We start from the raw sequence: 19265 nt of genomic DNA on the forward strand, positions 1-19265 counted from the left end.
CTGCCTTGGTTCAGAGGGATCCCAGCTGTCCCACTTGCTTCTCTGCAATCACATTTCTGGAACTCCAGTTAGAGGGAAAGAATTTGAGTAAATCTAAGTAGCACCTCTCCTCTCACTGGTTTCCCTTTCAACCCCCCCCCCCCCCTTCTCAACTTCACCACTCTAAGTCAGAGGTGCAAAATGATTCCAAATGTGTGGTTCTGGTCTCAAATCTTCAGTCTTACACCACTTTGTAAGCCATATCCGCCATGGAGTCTATATATTGTATATACAGTATTGTATATACAGAAAGCAACACTACTTGTCATGACCACTAATGTTTCAGAAAAATACTGATTTGGCAGCACATTGGGCTATGGTACGTGTGCAGGTGGTTTTGAGTGATTTTTTGTTTTTTTTTAATCCTTTGTCAAGTTTACTTGGAAGCAACTTCTACTAAGATCATTGGAGCTTACTCCCAGGTTAGTGGGTGTGGGATTGCTACCTTTGTTGTGAAAGTTGGAGAGATGTGACCTGTTGTTGTTTAGTCATTTAGTCATGTCTGCCTCTTCATGACCCCATGGACCAGAGCACGCCAGGCACTTCTGTCTTCCACTGCCTCCCGCAGTTTGGTCAAACTCATGCTGGCAGCTTCGAGAACACTATCCAACCATCTCATCCTCTGTCGTCCCCTTCTCCTTGTGCCCTCCATCTTTCCCAGCATCAGGGTCTTTTCCAGGGAGTCTTCTCTTCTCATGAGGTGGCCAAAGTACTGGAGCCTCAGCTTCACGATCTGTCCTTCCAGTGAGCACTCAGGGCTGATTTCCTTCAGAATGGAGAGCTTGGATCTTCTTGCAGTCCATGGGACTCTCAAGAGTCTCATCCAGCACCAGAATTCAAAAGCATCAATTCTTCAGTGATCAGCCTTCTTTATGGTCCAGCTTTCACTTCCATACATCACTACTGGGAAAACCATAGCTTTTACTATATGGACCTTTGTTGGCAAGGTGATGTCTCTGCTTTTTAAGATGCTGTCTAGGTTTGCCATCAATGTTTCAAAAAGCAAGACCCAAACGCTCCCACACCGGATGGCAGCATGGTGGGCTGCCAGGGCAAGAGCCCAGGGCACATTTTTTAAGGGGGCTCTGCACATTTGGCTCCTCCGGCCAGCCTTGCAGCCCTAGGCCGCTTTGCGATGCTGGGATCTGATCTGAATAATAATAATGATGGCGGTTTCTTCTGTTTTGTATTTTTTATTTTGTCTGCTTCTCAGAAATCAGCGAAACCTAGCAAAACCAAAAAGATGCTAGGTTCCTTACACTTCAGCAGCTTGTAACGTGAATGTAATATAAAAAAATCAGTTTGTAATTATTGTCTGAATAAAGTATACTTTCAATAAGTAAACGTGGTCATTTTGGGGCAAAGCAAGTTGTAATTACAACTTAGGATCCTAAAGGAACATAGTTGCTTTCATTCTGCAAAGGGCACTAAAAAAATGCAAATTGTTCAACCTCCCTAGCCATTTTATTATTTATTTTCTTATTAAATTCATATACTGCCCCTTATCCAAAGATCACAGGGTGGTTTACAGGTTTAAGGTTTCCATTTGTGGGGGAGGGGATTTTTCCTCCATGGATTCAAAATTTATGGAAATTTTACATCTCTAATTATGTGTAGAACAACTTTTGTCTGTACTGAATCTACTGCCAATTAGATTCATTGGAGGAACCCAAGATGGAGCCACTCTGCCCACGTCAGCTAGACTTTTGAGGACAGGCACAGCTTTGAAGAAGCTCACATTGTAAAACATTTCAGGGTGCTTCTCCCTCCCCCAGCTACTGCACTTGAACTTGGAACAGATAAGTGGTGAAGATCTATTAAAACATTATTGCAGAAAAGCTTTATCAATCACAAAATACACCATCTCTGCTGAATCCCTGGGTTTTTCTAAGCTGCTGTGCAAAGTCTGTAATGGAAAGGTGGGAAGAAAATACAGCATCTCTATTTTAGACTTCATGGATCTTTAACAATTATTTAATGAAAGCTTTGGGATTCTAGGTCAAAATAACCGAGCCAGTAATGACATCAAACAGTTAAGAAAAAACGAGTTAATGGTGTTCAACACAAGTAATCATGTTAAATAGTAAAATTATATTTCTTAAAAACTTAAATCCTCATATCTTCTGGAATGCATTGTATTGCAAGATGTTGGAGTAAATTAAATTCTCCCTTCACTCTAAAGCATCAATTTCCTTATGGTAATTATCTGCTAGATTGGATCTGTCAGTAGCAGGGAAGCATGCCTGACATTATACCCTCTTCACAAAAATGATTACAAAAAATTAAGACGAATGAGTAAAATTAAGGCTGGGGCTGGTAAGCCTATATAAAGCTCTCATGGATCACTTTACATAAGGTCCCATTGTACTGGGGGCTTCAGCTTTTAATGACTAGCCATATAATGAGGTGAAGTCCATTAAAGTGCCGCAAAGGTAACCGATCACAAAGATAAGGGCTCAAAAAAGGATTTTTCAGCCAACTAGAAGCAATTTATTATATACAGCTCTAAGTGAAATGCCTGGATGGATGCAAAAGTTTTTGAGGATTGACAGATTTTCTTCCTGGGAAAGTTTTTGCAAATATGATGGGATTGCATTTTGTCTCATTTGATTCCGTGCGCCCCCTTCCTTTTGGACATTCATTTCTCTAAAAGACACTTTTTTAAATGACTGAGTGAAAGCATCCAGCTGCATTAAATCACATAAAATAAATTAGAAGTTGGCATGAGGGACAAGACAGCATTTCTTACATACAGAGTCTACACTGAGAAACAAACTAATTTTCAACCTACCTCTGTAAAATTGTTCTTGGTACACACAGCTGCCGGGGGGGGGGGGGATCTAGAGCAGCATAGTGAGAAACTTCTAATGGGAATTCGGAAGTTGTGTGAGGGAATTAATGATTTCTAAGAAGAGAGGTGCAGCTTGGAAGTCTGATTCCTTGACTGGCAGCTCTGTCCCCAAACTCAGATATTTGGACGGTGGTCTTGTTCGCAAGGGGGAAGCATTATTCGTATACTCAGACTGGCCTCCAGTTGCTGTTATTTCAGCACCACGATGCTAATATTACTAACCAAACAAAAAATTCCTTCCAGTAGCACCTTAAAGACCAACTAAGTCAGTTCTTGGTATGAGCTTTCGTGTGCATGCACACTTCTTCAGATACAGATATCTGAAGAAGTGTGCATGCACACGAAAGCTCATACCAAGAACTGACTTAGTTGGTCTTTAAGGTGCTACTGGAAGGAATTTTTTTTGTTTTGACTATGGCAGACCAACACGGCTACCTATCTGTAAATATTACTAACAGGTTGTCAATGCAGGTCCCAGCTCAGTTTAATTTCTGGCCATATGCAGCACAGTCCCATTTAATTCAGTTATGCAATCTGAGCAGCCACTTTCCATATCAGCTGAAGCTTCACTGGTCTCTGTCAGTTTTGTGCCCTTTTTTAAAAAGGATTTACCAATGTTTTCTTTCTTGTTTTTGCAGCCTGAACTGCTAGAACCTCATTTTTCTTTTAAAATGAATGCAGAGACTAATCTGATTCTCAGTTCAGTTTAGATAGAAAAAGCACAAACTTGTGATCCTTTTCTGAGAACTATTTCTGAGTTTAAGTGGGGCACGTGTTAAATTCTGCATATACTTAACAGCTCTGTTTTCTTTCGGAGGAAATACCTCTTGAAAGCAATGCTGGTTATTAAAAAGACATTGTGTTGTTTATATCGTATTGGCCCGAATATAAGCTGCACTTTCCCCCCAAATTCTGATTGTGAAAAGTTAAAGTGCGGCTTAATTTTGCGACCTCACAAAAACTGGCTTTTACAATATCACTGCTGAAACAGACACATGGTAAAACAGAACTGGTGAGAGTGCCTGCAGAATTTTGAGGGAGCGGCTTATATTCAGTTATTGCCTTTTTTTCTTTTTTCCCCCTTGAATTTTAAAGGTGAGGGTTATATTTGGGTGTGGCTTATATTTGGTCCAATACTATTGTTTAGTACCTGGGTGCAGAAACAACAGCAGCATTAGCATCCCAGAATTCCCACAAATTTTGCAGGACAGAAAGCTCTGGTGGCCTTTTTAGTCAGCTCCCAACCTCAAAAAGATTTCCTTTTCAATTCTCTCAGCCCACACAATTTCCCCCTTCAGACGTGTCCCCCTTCCACCCAAAACTGCGATGAAATGATCTGCTGCATTGCTTGCCCATTTCCTGGCATTAATGGTTAGGGGTCAAGCCAGGGCAAAGCTGAAGCAACACTTTGAAGAAAAGAATATTGTGACATCTTCAATGCTCACAGAGTAGAGTAAGGTGAGACTAAAACTGTGGCCTATGTACATTATGAGAGTAGGGGTGGGGGATAAATTTGATTTTATTTGCATTTAAAGGTGACTTTTACCAAATTTGCCATTTCTGAAATAAAATGAGAACTGAAACACAGCCATCCTTCAAAATCCACACTTATCCAAATTTTTCAATGCAGTTCTCCAAGTTACAAAAATGTATACATTAGGGGAAAGTGTGCAGAAAAATGAATTTATTATTGAAAATAACAGGGAAATTGCCTGCAGAAATTTGTGCACTAGTCAAAATAGTATATAAAAATGTTTCTTTTAGGATAAATTCATAATAAAATGCTGGTGATGAATTGGCACAGCAAAGTGCTGCAGAAATGCGGAGAGTTGAATTTAAGATTGAAAACATGAGAGACAGAGAGAACTGCCACTGGCAGATCTTTCCATCACTACCTGAGAGTAAATCCAGATGGAACTCAATGGGACTTTCTTCTGGGGAGATTTTGTTTTTTATTCCGCTGTAAAATTGTTTAGTAGTCATTCCTTCTCTCTCCTGAGGAAGCTGTCGTTATGTGAGGAGCACCAGGGAGTAGTGTCTGTCTGAATTAACTTTTTAGATGGGGGCAGGTCCTGTACTTCCATTTCTTCTAATCATTTTCAGTTTTGCATTGAAAACCCTTCAAGGCCTCAGCAGTGAGGATGTGCAGCCTGCGCAGAGCATTGGCACTTCAGCCGTGTAAATACCAGCTTATTTACTGTGTTAAGCTGTTTGTAGCTAATATAATTATATGCTTTCTCACTGATATCTGATCTGTTAATTAGCTGGAAAAAAACACTTTGATTGGGGTGACTGCTTAGTTAAATTGTTTAATAGTCCCACAAGCAAGGCTGTCAGCGAAAAATATGAAAATGACCACAAAGCAGACACAGGCTTTTGTTGCCGTTTTTAAATCACATTAATTGAGCTCCAGGTTATATGCTAGATGAACATGACTAGAAAACGTGGCGAAGAAGCAAATGGGAGACAATTTTTTATTTTTGCAACTGAATTTGGTATTTGACACTTGAGATATGTATATTTTAAGGCTATTATTTTAAACTGTTTTTAATACTGTATTTTAAATTGTCGTGACCCTGTCACCTTCTGGCAAAGGCTAGGTAATAAGTTAAAGTAATAAATTAAATAATAAGGATAAAAAGCAAGAGCTCCCAGGCTGTTCTTCTTAAATCCATGAATCTCAGTAAACTTCATTACTTTGTCAGAGTGTGGAGTAAATTTCCTGTTGCTTTTCAGAAAATCCCTGCGTGTTGCAGCTGGAGTTGTTGAGATACTCCATTTAAATGAAGCCTTTCTAGCAGGTCTTGAACTGCTAATGCTGGAACTGTTCTGAGGTGGACAGTTCTCTGCAAACCCTTTTACCTCTTTCACCATGTTTTTGTTTCTGATCATTTCTTTTTTCAGGAAGAAAAAGTATTCTCGACTCAAAAGAAATAGACTGAAACTTATTGATTAATATATGCTTTCCTATCCTCTTTAAACATATTATTTTCTCCAAATTCATTTTCACGATGTCAGGACCAGCCACCAGCTCCTCCTGGTGCCATCTCATTTTCAACCATTCATTTGTTTCTGTGTATTGTTTATCCAAGAGACATTTCTCTTTCACTTGGTATATTCATTATGAAATAATTCTCTGAGAAGATACAGGCCACTGATTTTTTGCAATTTGCATCAGCAGACTCTTAAGTTATGTTGAAAGCTAAGCTTTTTGGTCCTCTTGCTTCAGAAGTACATTAATATTTCTGTGACCTTTACCGGGTGGCAGACGAGAAGCATTAGGAATAAAATAACAAACAAACTCAGAGGTGTACTTGAAATTACACATTTGTGAGCCTGTGCTAAAAATGAGCATGAGGGGAAAGAACCTGCTCGTTACGAAGATGTCACATAAACTAAAATTTAAAATAACCCTGCTACCCTGGGCTAATTATCTATTACATTTATCTCTCTCCAGGGGCGCCGAACTTATAAAAAATATTGGGGGGGCGGGGGCCCATACCGACTTATAAAAAATATTGGGGGGGGCCAAGACCTCCAAACCGCTGCTGCTGGGGGAACGAAAGGGGCGAGCCCCGGGCTGCCCCGACCTTAAGTGAACCTGTGAGGGTCCGCCCTTTGCGGCAGCCGATTGGCTGCCGCCGTGGGCGGTGAATATTAATGAGCTAGGAGGAATCCCCGCTTCTCGCGGGGCTGACGCCAGCGAGATTGTTGATGGGTCGAGAGCCCGCAACCCCACCCCCTCTCTAGATCGGGAGTGGCTTTGTTTTAACTCATTACTGAATGTATTTTAAAAGGTAACTATCGTCAAACAAGGAAAATAAAAAATACCAACATAATTTTGTGATTTTACAAAGCATAATATAACTAATAATTTTCTTAAATTGTTGGGGGGGCAGAGCCCCCCCAAACGAATTTTTGAGGGGGCTCAGGCCCCCTCAGGCCCCATGGAGTCGGCGCCTATGTCTCTCTCCGTTCTTCTGCCATGGAATTCAAGGGTAAGTGGATGAGATCCACAAGGATATGAGGTTCACAGCTCATCTCCAGCCCAAGTCTGCTAACCTTCCACAGGACTGTTGCCTCATGGCCTTCAGGCCGTACCCCAGCTTTTAAAAAACCAAACAGAACTAAGGCTGTACTTCTAAGCACATAAGCACCCTTAAATGTCACTGACCTCATAGGACTTTCTTCAGATTAAACATATGTAGCCTCACACTGCAAAAGCTCTAAGGAACATGTCCCATGTCACTGTACTGTCTTTCCTCACCTTCCCACTACGCACCATTCCTTATGGATGGGGAAAACCACAGGGGAATCACAGTCTGGAGACAGTGGACAGAATCCTCACATTGTAGAGCTGGATGGGACCCCAAGGGTCATCTAGCCCAGTGTTCCCCAACCGGGGGCCATATGGGGGCCACAGATGAAAAATGTGTAAATGGGGGGCCACAGTGGAAAGTGAGAAATGAAGAAGAAAAAAATATTTTTAAAAAATCCTGATTGGCTGGCTAACTACTTGCCAATCACAAGCAGGTAAGGGGAAAGGGAAATGCTCCTTTTTGCCACATGCATTTTCTTGAAGCAGTCCTGGTTTGTTTCCGGTAGGAGAGGGCGATCGCTGAGCCTCCCATTTTGACCAGTAGAGCCCGCAATCCAGAATCCCCAGGTCAGGTTCAGTGTGGTGGTGGGGTGGCAATGGGTAGGGCTGGGCGAGCCAGAACTGCTTGTTGCTGCCCCCAGTGCTGGGCCCGGTGGCAGCCTGGGCCTGACTCTGCAAAGAGCAATCCACCCCAGCGCCTAGTGGATCAGGGCCTTCAGATGCTGCTGCAAGGTGTAGGGTGAAATCCACCCCAGCACCTAGCCAAACAGGGTCGTCTGGTGCTGCTGACTTGCATCTAGTAAATAACTGTCTACTCAGAAGAAAGCCGCACTGAGTTCAGTGGGCCTTACTACCAGGTAAGGGTGTGGAGGGCTATAATGTTTTATCTAGGCAGCCAGGACTCCTTCGGATGACAAGATCTTTTTACATCAGGTCAGTGAGGACCACTTGCTTTTTAAAATTCCCCCATATATACAGAACACCTTGTGCACCTTTTGGACTGTATCTGTAGCTTTCCCACCTTGTGTCAAATAACTGGGGTCACATAAGTGCTGTTTACTTTTTATTGTACGTGGAAGATGGATCTCGCTTGCGAGGTTGTGGACTCTCCTTCCTTGGAGGTTTCTAAGCAGAGCTTGGATGTCCATCTGTCATGGAGGCTTTAGCTGTTTCCTGCATTGCAGGGGGTTGCACTCGGAAGATGACTCTTGGGGTCCCTTCCAGCTCCATGTTTCTATGTTTTTCTGCTTCAACAATATTGAAGATCCTTTTTCACATAGACTACTTGACAGCCAGGTCTCCCCCAGGTGTCCCTTGGTTGTTCTCTCCCTGCTTGATGAGTCTTCTGGAGAGGCTCTGTGCTGTTTGCTCTGCTTGAGAGTCCTGCTTGGAGCGCCCCTTAGACCTAGGTGCGCTGCAAAGAGCTACTCGCTGGGAGACATGGGGTGGGTTTGTGTCTGGCTGTGGACTAGGGAGGGCATCTGGAGCCTGAAATGAGCCCCTGCTTGCTGCTATCCTTTGCTTGTTTGTTTATTCATTTATTTCATAAAATTATCAGTAAAAGAATTACAACCACTAAAGGGACCAGGAGACAGCTTATAGTGAGGGATGTAAGGCATTCCTGTAAGTAATCCTCAAAATGTCTCTTGCAGCAAAAGGACCAGGGCTGCTGTTCTGTTGGGCATCTTATGGTGAGGGGGACACATTTTCCACTGCTTCCAGCCACCTGCTTTGCTCCGACCTCAATTGCGCTTGCCTGGCTGGAATGAGTCCTCCTTGAACTTGGATTCCTGCTTGCCAGGATGGGAAGAGAGAGGAGTTGGGACAACACAGGTAGAAACTGTACAAAGATAAAATCCACATTGGTTGCTCTGCCCACCTTTGCTCTCACCCACCTTCAAGCTATTATTTTGTGCTGTGCATTTAAGTATTGAAGCTATCACACACAAATTAATTGATACTGAATAATTCCAGGCTCATTCACTTTCAAAGTATTCATGTTAGTTCATAAAGCTGTTGTTGCAAGCAACAAGTTGTATAGCTTTTTCCTTTGTGTGAACAAAATAATCAGCTTCAGATGATGGCTTGAAGAAGCGTAACTTCTCCTTCTGTGGAGTGCTGGTTTGTTCAGTGTTTTAACTTCGCACAGGAAGTCAACTCATTTCCTGTTCACTTAAGTAATGTTAATGTTAACTAAGGTCTCTGGCATAGATGTACCATTATCAGTTTCTGAACTCTCTTTAGGAGATCAGGGGCACGCAGCAGGCTTTTTCATTCCTGTCCTCTTCCCCATCTAATGAACACCTTTCTCTTTGAACTTAAGAAGAGCCTGCTGGATCCGACCAATGGTTCATCTAGTCTAGCATTCTGTTCCCATAGAGGCTAACCAGATGCTTGTGGAAACCAAGGAGCAGAACATGAGCACATGAGCACCACTCTCCCCTCCTGCAGTTTCCAGCAACGGGGGTCCAGAAGTATTGCTGCCTCGGGAGCAGTAGGAGGGAAATAGAAGCACAGCATCATGTCTCTGCAACTATTAAGTTGGAATATTTGCGGTCTAAATTCCCCGGAGAAGAGGAGGAAGGCTTTTCATTTATTAAAAAAGGAACAATTGGACTTAATCTGCCTACAGGAAACACATGTGATTAGGCTTCACAGGAAAGTTTTGATCAATAAAAGATTGGGCCAGGAGTTTATAGCATCGGACAAGGTTAAAAAGAGAGGAGTGGTCATTTATGCAAAAGAAAGCCTATCACCTAAATTTATTTTTAAAGATGAACAAGGAAGGATTTTGGCAATTGAAATTCAAATTCAAGGAGAAATTTTTTTGATTTTAGGCATTTACGCACCAAATGAGGGGAAATCGGAGTTTTATAAGAAGTTGCATGAGACAATGTTGGACTACATGGACTATAATAACATCATTATGATGGGAGATATGAATGGAGTGGTATCCACGAATATGGATAAGGCACAGAAACAGACTGTTTTGAGAAATTAAAAGACAAAGTGCGAGATTGGCTTCATTATTATCAAGTAAGAGAGGCCTATAATTTGGATAAAAAATTGGGTTTCCAGAACTGTTAGCACCTAAAACTAAGATTCTTTCAAGAATGTATAACTTGCTGTTAAAATGGAATACACAGGATGAAACAGTCAAATCAGCTATGATCAAATGGGCACAGGACATAGGTCATAACATTATGTTTGCCGACTGGGAAAAGTTGTGGACCACCGGTATGAAATTTACGGCATGTAATGCCCTAAGAGAGAATATTATGAAAATGATTTATAGGTGGTACATGACCCCAGTCAAGCTTGCAAAGATTTATCACCTGCCTGATAATAAGTGTTGGAAATGTACAGAGTCTGAGGGTACATTCTTTCACCTATGGTGGACGTGCCCAAAGATTAAGGCTTTCTGGGAGATGATATATAATGAACTGAAAAAGGTATTTAAATATACCTTTCTTAAGAAACCAGAGGCCTTTCTTTTGGGCATAGTCGGCCAATTGGTGTTAAAGAAAGATAGAACATTTTTTATGTATGCGACAACAGCAGCAAGAATACTCATCGCAAAGTATTGGAAGACACAAGATTTTCCCACCTTGGAAGAATGGCAGAAGCAAGTGATAGACTATATGGAGTTGGCAGAAATGACTGGCAGAATCCGAGACCTGGGAGAAGAATTAGTGGAAGAGGACTGGAAGAAGTTTAAAGACTATCTGCAGAAACACTGCAAAGTTTATGAATGTTAAAACAATGTTGGATATGGAAATAATATGGCATTACTGATATAGTTTTAAAAAAGTATGCAAAAATGCAACAGAAAAGGGTGAAAGACTAAAGTTATATTATGTCGAAAGTAAATAACATTTTAAAGGTGTTTAAGTATAAGGAGGAAAGATTGGAGACATAATAGAATGAATTTAATAATTAGAAATGAGATCTGAAAGAGGGTAAGGATTTGCTGTATCTGATTGGGTAAAGAGGAACACAAAAAAGGGAGGCGTGAGGAAGTCAAGAAAGGAAGCTAATTAAGTATGATTTTAAAAGTTGGAGTTTTCATGTTTTGTATTTTGTTGTGTGGAATCTTATTTTTCTGTATTCTATTGTTCTGATTTGTTTTATATGTATCTTTGATTACGGTATGTTTTGTTTCTTTTCACTTTTGTGGTAGTTATGTGTTTTTTCTTTTGTAAAAACCTAATAAATATATATATTTTTAAAAAAACAGAAGTATTGCTGCCTCCAGCTGTAGAGCATAACCATTATGGCTAGGAGCCACTGAGAGCTGTCTCCTCCTCTGTCAATTTGTCTGATCATCTTTAAAAGCCATCTAAGTTGGTGGCTATCCCTGCCTCCTGGGGAGTCTGCAGGTGGACTATATGCTGCACAAAGAAATCTTTTCTTTTATCCGTCCTGAAGCTTCCAACATTCAGCTTCACTGGACGCCAGGGAGTTCTAGTGTTAGGAGAGAGGGAGAAAAACCGTTTTTGTCCATTTTCTCCATGCCATGCATCATTTTATAAACCTCTATCACGTCACCTCTTACTCACCTTTTCCCTAGACAAAAAAGGCCTAAAGATGGCAAGCTTTCTTTACAGGGGACTTGCTCCATTCCCCTGATCATGTCGGTTGCCTTCTTCTGAACCTTTTCCAAATCTTCGATACCCTTTTTGAGGTGAGTTGACCAGAACTGTACACGGTGCTCCAAATGTAGCTGCAACATAGATTTGTATAGCAGCGTTATGATACTGGCAGTTTTATTTTCAACTCCTTTCCTACTGATCTCTAGAAAGGAATTTGCCTTTTTCACAGCTGCCACACACTTGGTCAACATCTTCCTCCAGTTACCTGCTATAACCCCAAGATCTTGCTCCTGGTGTGTCACCACCACTGAAATACAGGCACAGGGCTGCACGTCAGTAATCTATAACATACAAAACCTGCTGGACCAGAGATAATAATGAGAGAAAGAAAATGAAAGCACATATGTAGAACAACAGTGACCTAAAATGCTGGAGTGGGGTGAGATTCTATGGTGAATGTGCAAATTCAGCTTAATTATTTTGAAGTGTTGGGGGGGGGGGAGATTGTAATAACAAGGAACAAGGTGGAGAATGGGTAAACATTCATAAACTCAACATACATATGGAAAAGACGACAGTAATAGGATTAGGGACCTTCTGAGAAGCATTTCAAAAAACCTGGCTCCTGGAACAAAGCATGCCATTTTGTATGGACTAGAGAGACTGCTGCACAAGTTCTGACCTGTCGAGTCCAATGCTTTCCACCTGCATGCACTGTGGCCAGCATCCTCCAATGAGGCTGAAGAAAAAGGCTCTTGCATGGCTGGCAGGCTAAATTCAGGCACAATTAGTTGAGCAGACATGGTAAAGGCAAAAATGCTCCACATTAGGCTACATTCATAAAAATATCTCTTTATTTATCAAAAAACATTCCACAGGACCCAAAGTAATGATTGCAGTATAAGATCAGTTTAACATTATTTGAGGGCACACACAGGAGTCCCACCTGGCAGCAGATGGGTGGCATATCAGGCAGACCTGTTGATCCCCCAGCAGTTGAAGCAATGCCAGCAGCCTCACACCTGGTGTGGGCTGAACAGCATGAAGCACCTCAGACATGCGTGGCCTCTGCAGCCGGGCATGAGGAAATGTTAATGAATACGAAGAGAGAAGGTACATTAAAAAAGAAATGCATTAATCAGTGTATGCTTGAAATGGTCATTTGGAATATACAGAAGGTGTCCCACATCATAAAGGCATGTCCTTATGAAGTTTTGTTTCTTGACCATTCTTGAAGAAGGCATTCATTCCACAGCCTTGCTTGTTTCCCATTATCTCTTAAAGCTTGGAGTTGTGCCGTCAGAGACAGATATTCTTTCAAAGTTCAATTCTTTTTTTCTCCTTCTTATTGAAAGGATTTTGAGGTTCAGTGGGTACAAGGGTCTGTGACAAAGGCCCCAGATGCGGAAATTCAGATGGTTGCCCATGCTTAGCCAGGTAACTGCAATCACAAGAGGAGACAAGCATCTTTCTCACCTGAATGTGAATTTCAAGGTCACAATCACTAATGACACCAAGAGACAGTGGGTAGAACTTGCTGGTATTCCAAACAATTATAGACTGTAAGGGGTTGTTGTTTTTCTTTGTTATTATGTTATATAGTTACAGTGGTACCTCTGGTTGCGAACTTAATTAATTCTGGAACTCCGTTCTTAAGCTGAAACCGTTCTTATCCTGAGGCATGCTTTCGATAATGGGGCCTCCCGCTGCGCAAGCGCCTCCGGTGCACGATTTCCTTTCATATCCTGGGGCAAAGTTCACAACCAGGAGCAGCTACTTCTGGGTTAGCGGAGTTTGTAACCCAAAGCGTTCGTAACCAGAGGTACCACTGTATACGGTAAACCTCCCTGTGATCTTTGGACAAAGGGCCGTATAGAAATTTAATGAGAAATAACAGTAATTCCCTTTGACCCCTTCTCTCACACACTCCTGAGGAGGCATAAGAGCTGCTTCCTCCTGGCATGATCTTGCACTGCTGTGTCATGCGTGCAAATAAACAGAGGCACCCGTATTTGGGGTCAGTGGTGTGGCTCTTTCTGCCCCAGTTGTTGCCTAGCTTGAAGGGAAGGCAGTCAGGTGAAAAAGACACACACACCTGACCCAAGCCATGCGGGTACACACTAGGCTTGGGTGTTGCACCAATACATTGCCCAGGACTGTTATGAGGGCCAGAGGGGGGTGGCTGCTTCACCCAGTGGAATAGCGCAGGTGAAGCCGCCACTGCCGCTCCCCAATCCCTCTGACACCACTCTGGGGTAAACTTCTGATGCCTAAAAGTTTCAGGATCACGATATGGAGGGAAGAGTTAACACCCATTCCAAGTGCCATCTTCACAAGCCTGATAGCAGCCATCGAGAAATTTACACTTTAAAACACACACAAATGGCATTAAACTATATGACACATAGGGTGCTTCCAGAGTATAAATTATTATTATTATTATTATTATTATTATTATTATTATTATTACCCCACCCATCTGGCTGGATTTCCCCAGTCACTATGGGTGGCTCCCAACAGAATATTAAAAACACAATAAAACATGAAACATTAAAAATTTTCCTAAACAGGGCTGCCTTCAGATGTCTTCTGAATGTCAGGTAGGTGTTTATCGCTTTGACATCTGATGGGAGGGCGTTCCACAGGGCGGGCGCCACTACCGAGAAGGCCCTCTGCCTGGTTCCCTGTAGCTTTGCTTCTCACAGTGAGGGAAGCGCCAGAAGGCCCTCGGAGCTGGACCTCAGTGTCCGGGCTCAACGATGGGGGTGGAGATGCTCCTTCAGGCAGACTGGCAGTATATTGTGGGAGGACTTCATGTACATACCAGAATTTTGGTTTCCAGCAATTAAAGTGAATTAAAGGGCTTTGTTGCTTCAGCCCAACTAATCCATTTTAAAAACGCGCAACTTATTGTGGTTAGGAAGTAATAGTAAAATGCATTGAAAAGTGTGGTATGGAGGAATAATTCCTAGGAAGACAGATAAACAGCCTGCAAGCAAATAAAGATGACTGCTTGTTGTTGTCTCACCCCCGCTGCTCACAAACACATCAGAATGAAGGCTCAGTGAGGACCACAGACAAGCTGAGCTCTGTGAAAACTCTGAGCTAGCAAGGCAGGATGATTGCTCAATAAATAGGTCATCTGGAGAAGCCCAGTTTTGCCCTCCATGCTTTAGAATTCTTTCCACCTCTCTCTCTGTTTTCAAAGGAAAAGAATACAAATTTCAAAGGAAATACAAAGGAATCTGAAAACTACAGCAGATGTCAAATAATCCTGAAAGCTTTTCTTATAGGTTTTGACTCCAAATTTTTCAAAACCAAAGAAATGTTGTGCTTAATGTTTAATTGTTCTTTAATGAAATAACCATAATTAGAATTCTAATGTATCTGAGCAAATTAAGTAATGTGCCTCACACTTACCAATACATTCGTGAAATTATTGATGGTGATGTTGGTGGAAGATTAGAATTTGCTGGTTGGGTGGCTGACCAATGAACCTTGCCAGTGTATCCAAAGGTGTTTGGAGAGCTAAGGGTAAAAGTTAAAGGGAGAAAAGGAATTGATTAAATGGGCACAGGCTTGAAATAATGACTTCTTGATAGCTCTAATTAAGGCAAAAGCTTTTGTTGTTGCATCTGAGGTGGGTGGGGAGAGAAAAGATGATGCAGCAGGAAAATACCAGGCTACTTCCTAAATGAAAATTGTTATTCCACTCATCTTCATAAAACTCAATCATCTTAGATGAGGATCTTGTTGACATTTAATATACTTTTATACCACTTTTCAGTTTAACCTCACAAAGTAATTTACATTAAAATATAAAAAACAATTAACTATCAGTTAAACAAAAACAGTTAAGAAAAGCTACAAGGGTGGGGAGTGAAGGGTTTTTTGAAAGCCAGATCTCTCCTCTATGCAGGGCAAAATGGTCAAGTAGCCACTGGTGGCAGAAGGAGGATGGAACAGGCCACCTCAGCTGGACGCTAGATGGCAGGCCCTATCCTGCACAGATACAGAATGATGTAAAATTCCACATATTTGTATTTTACACCCCAATATCAGATTTCTCACTTTTTTCCATGGGCAACATTTTGCACTAATGGAATACCATCTGATTCTAAAAGAACTGATATTAGACACTGCCACGTACTCTTGGCAGCTGTATTTTCATGGATATGGAATTTTGCCCTAAAACCAAATTTCACACATACAGCTCTAAAGCATAAAATGACAGCACAAGACCCATTTGCAAAATAAAGCAGCACAATAAAGAAGCAAATAATCTTATGTACCAATGTACAAATTAGATTCAAGCAACAGAACTACATACATGTAGAATGAATTTGTGCATACAAATTGTCTAGTCTGTGGGCAAAAAATAAATTTCAGGTTCAGTTTATTTGGCCATAAACATAAAATACAGTAGAGAGTTATCAAAACAACAACAGGAGACAGGGGTGGGGAGAAAGATAATATATAAATACATAATGAGAAATAGATAAAAATTCAGACAATTAATAATTGTTTCGATGGCATCGAAAGCATTGGAAACTGCCACTAAAATTGAAACATCAATTTCATCTCTGTCTCCCAAACTGACGGGCAAATACCTAGCAAGTTGATAATCACTACTAGATTGATACAGTGGTGAGCAAGCCCCGTTTGCCAGAGCTAGTGAATTTTGCAAATTAAGACCCAGAGCTCTGTCTAGTATAAACGGTTGCCTTTTCTAGCTCAAGCGACAGAAGTTTGGGTAGTGACAAGCCAACAGGGAACCTGCCAGCTGGGCAGGCCCAACAACCAAAGACTACATTGGATCCAGGCTGGGGAGGCGTCACTCACCTGCAACGCTGCCACACCAGGAAGGCTAAGTGGACTTGTGTATCTCTTCCCCCTTTCCATATCTAGGATTTCTCAATGTATGATGTGATAAATTCCTGATTGCTGTTGTGATACATTGCTCAATAATCAGCACCCAATCACATGAGAGAGAGGCTGGGAAACTTGTTGTGTATCCCCAGCATGGAAATTTTAACTTCAATGCATGCCCACCCATGAGGCAAGGTGAGGCAACTGCCTCCAGTGGCAGGATCCACTGGGGCAGCAGATCCCAATAGAGATATTTATTTTGTCCTTGTTCCTGATGTACATCTTCACTCACCCCTTCTGCCCTGACAGTGAGGGGGGCGCCATTTTGTTGTTTGCCTTGGGTGTCAAAATGTCTTGGGTCAGCCCAGCCATGGTGCAACATAGATAAATTAAATGATATGCATGCATGCACCAGGCCTAGAGAGCAAGGCACTTGAGATTTGCTAGTGCTGAGCATTGTCACACAAAGCAATGATGTGTTAAGCAGCACTAGTAATGAAAAGGAATTTGTGGTTGTTGATATGACATTTGGCTAAGAATTGCATGGCCCTCCCTCTTCGTTCCCATGACTGTTCCACAGGAAAACCCCATCTTTAGTGGCATTTCTCCCCCATTGACTTAGAACACCTGCAGAACAAAGTTTCTTGAGTGCTGTAACCTTCAGTGCAGCATTGTGGGGAGGGGGGCAGAAAAAAGGATAAGATACAGCTAAATGAAGCTGAGAAATGTGCTAAATATCAAGTCTGTGCAGTTATGTTTATGTGTGTGAATCATTTGTTGTTTGCCAATGAAAAATTAATAGTATGTTTTTCTGACCACTGGTCCTGTTAGCTAGGGATGATGGGAGTTGTTGTCCCAAAACACCTGGAGGGCCATGTTTGTCTATGCCTGATCTAGGGTATCTAGGTAGCAGCACACAGGTGCAGAAGACGACAAGGTTCCCGTGCCTTAAATGGTTGTGTAAAAAGAGAATTTTGCAGATGCAGCTTCTCATCACGCTCATGACAAGTTGCACCAATCAAGCTAAAAAAAGAGACCCTGCTAGTTTGAAAACTAGGCATGAGATAGAGAGCAGCAGTTGTTTAAAGTTAGAGGAAAAGTTGGGTATTATGGTAGACCCAGTGAAAAGCACTGGATTTGAATAAATTAAGATCATTGGTTTCAGTAGCTTCAGGTATGCTTAGTACTGGATATACCACCCACTGGAAGAATATAACTAAGGAAAAATATAAATAGAAAATAAATTGGGGGGAAACCAGAAACTCTACTAGGGTAAATGTAGACAGCAGCACCTATGTTTTGTTTTGAACTTTTACTACAAGAAACCAATACTATTTTGAGATATACAGCATAAGCAGATATAAGCATTATATCTACATAAAACGTCAAACCATAGGTGGGAAGAAGGTTTCTACTGCTATTTATATTTTGGGGTTTCTCTGACATTTAGGTCATCATGAGGACTATTCTTAAAGGCAGCATCTCCCAACTGCTCTTACAAGCCATTTAGGGCACATGAAAAGCATTGCATCCCAGGCCCTGCCCATCCTGCACTTCCATAGCAAGACCACAGCCTTGGCAGGAGCCCTGGCCATGACAACAAGGAGATCTCCCTGAGCATTCAGGAATGGATCAGATTCCATTCATCCATAACAATCCATGCCGGGGGACACTGCCAGTCAGCCAAAATCTCACCGGGGAATGATCTGTCCATAACATTGGCCTCCCCAAGCACTCCTAACACTGGATCTGTGCCAGCCAACTCTGCAGACCAAACACCTGCCCTGCCACATCTATGTATCAGTCAGGCCTGTGACATATTGAGATAGCTCCATGGTTGTCATAGAGAACATGAAGTCGCGAGCTAGCACATGACAAGGCCACCACAGCACAGATGTTAGGCATAAAATCGCCTATAAGCTGTGGAGCTGAGGGCGCTGCGGTGCATTTGGGGGGGCTGTACACCAACATCATCTTGGGCCCAACACCGAGAACAACCCCTTGCAATCAGTCAGAGCAAGCTGGCCTCCTGGTGAGAGCAATGGAAATGTTATGGATGACAGTGACTTGCCCCCTGCCCCACAGGGCTGGGTTGGTGTTGCACCAAGTACCTGGGGGGACAGTGCTGAGTCAGCACAGCCCCCTCACGCCAAGTCAGCCCACTCACCCATGATCAGATCATGAATGACAGATCACTTGCTTTGGACCACCCTGGAGGTTAGTGGCATCACCAGAGAGGGATTGGTTGGCATGCTCTACCAAACCACGACAAGTGCAGAAAGAATGATAGATTAAAAACTCTCTCACTCCTTTATCTGTACCCCACTGTCATACCGGCCCCATGCTTGTCACTACAAAAATGGAATCCCAGACCTAGCCCAGGCACACAGCGCCATCTCCTCTCAATCAAGCAACAGTCAACAAATGCCGTAATGAACAACCCTGTGTAAAACTGCCTAAGTGCCAAGCAGCAATGGAGTGCAGGTATAGAAGAAATAAAAGTATCTAATAACAGAAAAGGACCATGTTCCAAGTGCAAGTGACCTCACCTTTGTTGTTGTTGTTGTTGTTTAGTCGTTTAGTCGTGTCCGACTCTTCGTGACCCCATGGACCAGAGAACGCCAGGCACCTCTGTCCTTTAGGCTAGGCAATATCTGTTTTTCAACATTGTGATACATCACCAGCTAACCATGGTGATATAGTGATATATCACAATGCCTGAAATAATGCTGAAAAAGCAGTTGGGCTGGGGAGGGAGGGAGAAGTGACCAGGAGGAGGGGAAGGAGGCTGCTGCTGACTCAGGTGAAGGAGCTC

General features: G+C 42.3%; 1 protein-coding gene across 4 annotated transcripts in view; it reads right to left on the bottom strand.

Moving 5' to 3' along the window:
- Positions 1-11812: 11812 nt before the first annotated feature.
- The window catches only part of SPMIP7 (sperm microtubule inner protein 7), a 37640-nt gene continuing 30187 nt past the window's right edge, over positions 11813-19265 (bottom strand). For 3 of the 4 annotated variants that reach the window (XM_083709668.1, XM_083709666.1, XM_083709665.1), the window contains 2 exons: positions 15002-15109; positions 12418-13022 (listed from right to left, as the gene is read on the bottom strand). In XM_083709668.1, the coding sequence (XP_083565794.1) occupies positions 12899-13022; positions 15002-15109 (232 nt within the window). In that variant the 3' untranslated portion in view covers positions 12418-12898. Of the gene's footprint in view, positions 11939-12417; positions 13023-15001; positions 15110-19265 lie in introns of those variants that run through there. The other variant, XM_083709667.1, reaches the window with a different exon arrangement.

The sequence above is a fragment of the Podarcis gaigeae genome (assembly GCF_964106915.1).
Source record: "Podarcis gaigeae genome assembly, chromosome: 13".
Taxonomy (NCBI): domain Eukaryota; kingdom Metazoa; phylum Chordata; class Lepidosauria; order Squamata; family Lacertidae; genus Podarcis; species Podarcis gaigeae.